At 37.9% G+C, this 8,411-nt stretch overlaps 1 protein-coding gene across 1 annotated transcript; it reads right to left on the reverse strand.

Moving 5' to 3' along the window:
- Positions 1 to 608: 608 nt before the first annotated feature.
- On the reverse strand, positions 609 to 5,629 carry SAMD9L (sterile alpha motif domain containing 9 like). Its single transcript, XM_063100832.1, has one exon. The coding sequence runs from the start codon at positions 5,627 to 5,629 to the stop codon at positions 872 to 874; it is 4,758 nt and encodes a 1,585-aa protein (XP_062956902.1). The 3' UTR covers positions 609 to 871.
- Positions 5,630 to 8,411: the final 2,782 nt, after the last annotated feature.

Below are 8,411 nucleotides of genomic sequence, written 5' to 3' on the forward strand. Positions count from 1 at the left end.
GAGAATGTTGGATGAAAATAAGAGAATCTCAACAGAGAAAACAGCATGCATACATCACAGGCTGAGAAGTGAAGAGAACAATGAGGGTAGTGAACGGAAAAAAGAAGCTAGAGGAGATGGGATCTAAAGACAAGGCGCAGATAAGGCCGCATTCACAGCACCCAAGAATGGCCAAAGGAACAAACTCACCTGTAAATGGGAGCAAGAGAATGGAGGTAGATGAAGCTTGTGACTACCTTGTTTTTTGCTCTCTTCCCCCTCCTGAAGCAAGGAGTTGAGAGAAGGGCGAAGAGTACAAGGAACTCTGTGTGTGTGTGTGTGTGTGTGTGTGTGTGTGTGTGTGTGTGTGTGTGTGTGTGTGTGTGTGTGTGTGTGTGTGTGTTGGTGGAGGGGCTAGATGGAGGATGGGGGATGAAATATTTACCTTCAGCATACATTTTTATCTGTACCAAGATGAGGTAAGTGGAACTCTGGTGTACATCTGTGGGTTTGAGTTCAATAAGCCAAGGAGATGCTTTCACAGTGAAGAAATATTTCAGAAAATTCTTAAAAATGGTTGAATTTAAAACAGATTTTATTGACTATAACCAGTTATAGTTTGACCAGTGGATAGCAATTGAAACTTCATAATTGGATAGGTTAAAATGAAAATGCATATTTAAGACATTAACTAATCGACTCTACTGTGTGCCAAGCTCTGTATGTAGGCATGTTTCTTATTCTAAAAAGGCTTATTCTTCATTCAGGGGGACAAAAGCAAAATCCATGATTAGAGGTAAGCCAATAATGTCATCAAAATGCCATGGGAACAGAGAGAGGAAATAAAATCATAGAGCGATATGAATGAACATATTCAAACTAATGTATCTTCTTAGAGGACTTCTATGTCATATGCCAGAGGGCCTTCAATAGAAAATCCTAGGTAGAAAGAAACTCTTTCTATGTTCCTACCACTTCTCAGGGGACCTGAATAAACAGATATCACTGGTATTTTAATTTTTTTCTCTGTTCCATATTCTATAGAGATTAGCTTGCCTTCAGCCAGACCACTTAGACGACGCAGGAGGTCTTTGACTTCTCTTTTTTTCCACACATCTCCACTCTGCCAGAGGGAATTTGCATTTTGTACTTTACCAAAGTACTGCTCTATTGCGGCCTTGTGAACGAGACTGTTGAGACCCTTCCTCTTGCCCAGATAGAAAAGTGTGCTTGCCTGCTTGGATCTGCACATGCGCCTATACTGTCCCCTGAAGGATCTATTTAAGGATGAAACATACTTTTCCATTAGTTCAGAATCTTGATCTACCTCTTGATTTTCTGGCCAGAACAGGAGGCAGGCCAAGAAATAAGGGTCTGGGTGTTGATGACTTGGTCCTGCAAGTTGCAAGACTTCTCGGAGATGTTTTTTAAGTACGTTAAGTGGTTGAATGGATTTGGAGTTAGGTTTTAGACAACTGAGAATGATATTGGCCAAAATGAAATTTTGTTTTTCTTTTGGCAGCCTTTTATTTGGGTTTTGCTGCAATAGGAAGGTGTAGTTATTCACTATATTTTCCATGATGGTTGCAGACTCTTTGTGGTTTGGATTTAGGTATTCCAGGAGTCCAGAAAACCTATCTGCTCTCAAAGCTTCTAGAGATTTCCTGCAATTCTCCTCCTGAAGTAATTGACTCTCTTTGCTTTGTAATGGATTCAAATCCGATTGGCAGAAAAGTTCCGTATATTTCCTGAAACAACGACCGACTTTCTTGCTTAACATGACTTCTGCCATTTCTTTTTGGGTGTTCCTCATTTTCAGAAGAACCATATAATCAATAAAAAAGTCAAAGCATTTTTTCAAATCTGATTGTAAATTTTGTAGGTGGGATGTAAACTTGCCAAGAGCCAAAGAATATTCATTTCTTGGATCAAGAGGAATGCTCCACTTTCCTGATAAAAATTGCACCATAGGTTTTTTCGATAATTCATTTTCTTTGTGGAAAAAGGGAGTAAGCTGAAGAATCTGGATAGTATAAAGACCAACTTCTATTTCACCCAAGAAACAAGATGTATTATACATGTCATATCTTCTTTGGGACTTCTGTGGTGACCAGGCCTCGGTTTCATAGTCTTTATTATCAGTTTGCTGTTGAGATTCTTTGAAAGCTCTTGAGGCTTTTTCAGCAGATTCTAGTAAATGTATTAGATCATTAACAGTAATGACGTTACGGTTTTTGTTTTCATCCAACCACCATTTGATTTCACTTTTGTAGACTTGACCTAATGTGTCTGAGATATAAGAATTTTTAGGTGCTTTCCTTTTGGCCTGATTTGCCCAGTGCAGAGCAGTGTTAAAGTTCTTCTCTTTAATGTAGAAATGTCTTGCTAAGGCTTGACAAATGAATGCGTTTTGTGGGAATCGAACACTTCCTTCAGTCAAGACCTTTTCAATTTCTTTATTCTGTAAAGCTTCGATTAATGGGGAAAACAACGTGTCTGTTTCATCTCCATACTCCTTGCGCTGTCTTGTAAGCAGAAGAGTTTGCACGTCATGTTGAAATTTGTCTCTTCCTATTCCGGAATCATAGAATAAATTCTCATTTAGTATCTTCAGTGCAATTTGGCATTTATCCAAGTGATAGCTTTTTTCCAGTTCTTTTAGACAGTGAATGGCAATCAGCGGGTGAATGATACGCACACCTGTGTATCTCCCGTATTCTGTGACTTCTGTGGTTATTAAAAGCGTGGAATATGTTCCCATCTTATCTTCCAGGCTTTCAGGTTTCCAGGGTGTACTAGTGTATATGAGTCCCAGAAATATTTCACACTGTGACAGTGAAATCGTAGAATCAGTAACATAAGAGTTCAGTAAAGCCAGGAAGGAAATGAGTTGGGCTTCCTTGCTGTCAACATTCTGTCCTTTCAGGATATTCCTGACTACATTTTCTATATATGTTTCATTAAAATTGCTTTTCATGATCATGAAGGAATAAAAGTTCTCACAGTTCTTGTGCTGCTTTTCAATTTCCTCCAGTTTGGCCCCAAAAGCTCTTTGTTCCTTGGGAGAAAGTTGGTATTTTAGTGCAATACTGTCTTCTAATTTGGCACTTTCATCTGGATTCCGGGATCGCATGCAGTTTAAGATAATTACCAATGTTTTTTCATATCGCAAACCCTTCCCTGCTAAAACGGAATGGATGGCATTCTGTAAAATGTAGATATTTTCCTGCTCTTCAAAATCATCTACAAGGAGAAGCACAGGAACATAATCCTGATGGCCAGTTACCTTAAAGGTGATCAGATTAGTTACTTGTTCTCCAATTTCTGCAAAGTCTGTCGCTTTGTTTTTTAACACAGCACATCTGAAGTTTTTCTTTAGGTCCCAGAGAACATGCATAGCCAATGTAGTACCCCCACAGCCTGGATGATGATAAAGATTGATGATCTTTGCAAATATTGGTTTAGGAGACTCTGCCCAGCGCTGTATTAAATCTTTAAGGTTTTCATAACTGTCCCTTTTCACAAAAGCTGAAGAATAGTTCTCAGAAGAAAAATAGAAGTTCCACCAGGACACTTTGCCACCTCGATAAAAGTGTTCTTCCTTTGATTTCTTAAATTCTAGAAATTTAGATTTATCGCCCTCTATGTCTGTGTTTCTACACTCATTTTCACAGAGGATTTCTAGCGCAGTCAAGATATCCTCTTCCTTTTTCTCTAGGATAACTGAAGTAGATCCACAGGAGGGCAAAAGCCTTGTTGATGACTGAGTCACCGATTTTAGCGTAAGGATAGTACTGTTTAGCAGTTCTACATTTAAAGTGGAAATACTGTGGTTTGTTAATTCATCTGCTATTGTCAATCTTGTTTGTAGTAGATCTCTCCATCGTTGAAAGATCTGTGAGTTTACACAGATACACAACATATTTTCCATTCCTTTGAGAGCTTGATAGAAAGCAGAGAACGTTTCAAGGATTGGATCTCCTGGGCTTTCCACTGAAGAGAGTAGAAGAAACACCACCAAAAATTTCCCTCTTGTCATTATATTTTCATCTGTGAGAAATAAAATCAGTTTCCTGACCTCAGAAGCTCTTTCTCTCTGCCATAAATGTGGTTCTAGAGGCATATAAGTCTCATTTTTCAGGTCTGATCTGCCATTACAGAAGATCCAGCTGGGCTGATGGTAAAGATTCAGAATAGAAATCTTCTCTTGCATGTTAGTTGTTTTTTCTTCATACTGGTATGGAAAGTGAAGGTTTGCTCCTCGGCTTTCTCTGTAAGCTTTGACCACTCCATTGATTGCAGATTCAGGATCAAAGTCCAACACAGCAAACCATTTCATTTCCTTTAGAAAATCTAGGTGCTTTATTTGGTTGGGGTGGCATTTATTTGTTACGAGAATGTACCATTTATAATACGAATTATCCAGCGAGTCTCGGTTTCCTATGAGAAGTTTAACCAGCTTTACTCCTTCACTCTCCTTCTTATTTGGCTTCATTTCATGTTCTTCTTCGGCCTTTTTTCTAGATGCTGCCCATGCCTTTACATTTTGTAAAAATGCTTTGAACTCTATATCCCGTTGCTTGACATTGGCCAGGATATCCTTAGAGCTAGCCCCTTCTCTCACAAACAGTGAATGATCTTGGTTTTGTTTCCATGTTTTATTTTTACAATTTTGCATCTTAATGTAGAAATACTTCTCTTTACATACAGAGTATTTTGGAATAATATCTACTTCAATAACAAATCTGTCAGATGGCATATTGTTCTGCAGTAGGACTTCCACAAACCTTGGCTCTCGAATACACTTCCTGGCTTTATTGATCTCATTTTCTTCAAAATACTTTTTGATCATTAGATTGAAGTGGTCAATGAAAGCATCCTTACTGGTAACTTTCACGCCAACAATTGCTCCATGGGGTTCGTCCTTGACTCCAAAATGGATGGTACCATTGGTGCGTGAATTCATACAGGCTGATGCAAATCGGAAAACTTCATTGCTAAATTTCATCTTAATATCCTCTTCTGTGGCTGTTTCTGTATTCGTGAGAGCTTTGAACTCATGTATTGGGTCAATGAGATTGAGTGGTCCTGTTTCAGGCTGTAGAATATAATTTTCTATGTAACGTTTGCTGTCATGGAACTGATCAAAAGGATACGGCATGCAAGTCAACAGTTCAGTTTTTAGTTTACTCTTTTTTTTGTCTTTAGTGTTTGCTGCTTCATTTAATGTAGTTTCTTTCATAAGAATTGATTCCTGCTCTTTGGTATCTCTGATCTCTCTGAGATCATGACCGATATCAGATGACATTGATTTTTCCTCTTCCATTTTTGTCTGTTTTGGCTTTTTCTGGTGTTCTTTTTTGGAGGGTTTTGCATGGGCTAACTGTCCAGAATCTTGATTGTCACTTTCAGGAGAATTATTATTCAATTTGTTGTACTTACGCCTTATCAAAAGTGCTGGACCCCGTGGTAGCCCCATTTCCTCAAGGTCCTTCTCAGTTAATTCTTGCAGGACTAATCCCGTCACTTCTTCACTGAAAAGAATTTGCCCATATTTCTCATCAATCTTAAGGTCTTCGGTTACCCATTTTTGCACATGCTCTTTGGTCCAGTCTTTGGTCATTTCAGGTAGAGTTACTTGTTCACTCATATCAAAGCTTCAGCTCTCTTCCTTGGAAAAAGTGACACAATAAGTATTTTAGCATTATACTTTATCATTGACATAACATAGTCAATTATGTGTATAATCTCATACAAGTGACATATATATATATATATATATATATATATATATATAAAATATTGTTCAAGCCTGACTCAAAACTGCTTGATACTTATTTTTTAACTGTTTTACAGTTCCAATCAGTGCCCTTGTTTCTTAAGTGGTTTTAATTTTGATTATGAAATAAGCAATAGCTAACAACTAAGAAGAAAAAAAAAAAAAGCAGTAGCTGCTAATTAGGTGACACACCCTTTTATCCTTGTAATAATTTTCCCTCTTAGGCTTAACTTGCTGAAAGTTGGGTTTTTGTAACTTAAAACCAGAATCTTAAGTAACACAGAAATTTGTTCCCATAGTGGAACATTGCAAATAAACTTTAAAATATGAAAAAGTGGTGGACTGATGGGTACAAAACTATGCCATCTACACTAAGTGAATTATTGTGCAGTATATGCATGTATTGAAGCAACACACTATGTACAAGTAAATGTTAAAAAATTTTGAATAAAAAATATTGCAAATAAAAAAATATGAAACTGTGTAAGTAGAGGTAGTTTGGGGAACAGGAAACCCAATTCACAGCTGGGAAGCTGGCCATCTTTGTTACATGGTAACAAAGCAATTGGTGAAATCATCACCTATTGCCTTTTGGAACTCAAGCTGTTAGTCTGTAAGGCTGGAGCTTTGGGGCACTTGGCAGCAAAATGTCAGGATAATTCATTTGGTTGACTAATTCCTGTGGCTCTCAGAAGGTACCCCAAAAGACTAACTGTAATCCAAGCTGGCTTAGCCTGCCTGAAACTAGATAGAGAAAACAGTAGGAGTTTTTAACTTTTTAAAAACCATTTTTGTCTGAATTATTGATATGAGACAGATGAAGATCTTACAATTATGTACTTTGCTGAATTGCAAGAGCTGAATATTCTCGTCCCCTAGAGCAGAGGTCTCAATCTTGGCTAAACATTAGAATCACCTGGGGCTCCACACCCCATACTCTGTTTTAATTGGTTGAGGGAATGAATGTGGTTTTTCAGGCATTAGTACTTTTAAAAATTTGCCTGGGTGATTCTACTGTGCATACAAGGTTGAGAGTAAGTGACTCTCTAAGTGTGGTCTCCAGACCAGGAGCACCAGCATTACTCGGAAGTTGGCTAGAAATATAAATTCTTAGGCCCCACCCCAGACTAACTAAATCAGAATTCAAAAAGATTAATCAATAAACTGGTTTAAGTAAGGGGTAAAACAAGAAAGTGAGAGTATTTTAAGGATAAACAGACGAGAAGCATTAAGAATCAGAAAAAAAAAGATATTAAAATCAACTATAAATAGAGAAAATACAGACATTTAAAAGATTTGTAAGTTTTGAAATTAAACCTAGATTTTTAAAACATTTAATGTACAACCAGTCACAAAACCTGGCCAAACCGCAAATTTGACCATCTGTGTTTGGGGTTTCTTGCAAAAGCTCACCCAGAAGGTCTCCTTGACGTCAAATATGAGGAACAAGCTAACCCAAGGCTTCAGCCTGCAGCCCTGTGACTGGCCAGAGAAGAAATTTATGCTAGCCATTTATGATGTGAACACCATGTGTGCATCAGAATGATTTACTCTCTCTATATATGCATGCAATCACTGGGCATAGCAGCTCTTACTTGCCTTGATAAAACTTTTCCTAGTTGTCTAATGTCTTGAATTCTCTTAGACTTCAGTCTGCAGGTCACAACTAGTCCTGAGCCAATTAGCAGGACTATGAGCAAGTGGTACATGAACACTATAAGCATATTTCAGAAAATCAATTATGTTTATTTGTAGCATAGACAGTGAGTTTTTAGAGGTCTTACAAAAATTAGCATATATATTGTAACCAGATATAAGTATTATTCTGTCTCAATTGTGTCATCTGTTTGCTCATTCAACAAATAGTTAGTGAGCACCTACTATGTACTTGGCATCATACTCAAGAAAAATTGTGGTAATCAAAACAGTTATTAATAAACATATTCTTAAGGGAAGTTTTTTCTGAAGTCATTTTGGAGGAAAGGCTGAATGAAAGATAAGAATACTATTATTTAATATGATGTTGATTCACCCTTGTATTCCCAGTGCCAAGCAAAAGGCCAAGAGTGCATATGCTTATGGGAACAATGTATGAGTGAATAAATAGATGAAAATTTCATGATCCAACTGAATGCTATCCAGGCAATCATTGGAATTGTTACATCTGTATTAAGAGGGGGTCATTTGCCCTGCCACCAGACCTGCCGAGGTGAGTCCAGCAAACCCTCGTGGCAGTGGCAACCCCTCACCTCCCCTTGGACCCAGCGGGGAGTGCCAGCCCCTGTGGCCCAGCCCACTGAGGGGCTTATTCTATGACCACAGATTCTGGAACAGGACCCAAGGTAGTTTAACATAATCACCACCACACCTACTGTCAAGCAAAGACAATTCACCACCACAGTAGCAGCCAGGGCCACTCCACAATCAACCTCAGTGTAATAGAAGAAGCCAACCTTTTACCAAATGACAAAACATCAATGAAAAAAATACTAGAACTACAAATAAACAAGAAGAAATGACACCACCGAAAGAATACAGTAATGCCCCAATATCAGACTCCATGGAACAGGGAATCCTTGAAAAGTCTGAAAAGAAATTCTTAGCAATGATCTTAAGAAAACATGAAGAAATAAAGGAAGACTCAATTAAGAAC

This window comes from Cynocephalus volans, chromosome 6, assembly GCF_027409185.1.
Source record: "Cynocephalus volans isolate mCynVol1 chromosome 6, mCynVol1.pri, whole genome shotgun sequence".
Lineage (NCBI taxonomy): Eukaryota > Metazoa > Chordata > Mammalia > Dermoptera > Cynocephalidae > Cynocephalus > Cynocephalus volans.

Coding starts and splice junctions, on each gene's coding strand:
- SAMD9L (XM_063100832.1), bottom strand. CDS start 5,629: ATGAGTGAACAAGTAACTCTACCTGAAATGACCAAAGACTGGACCAAA.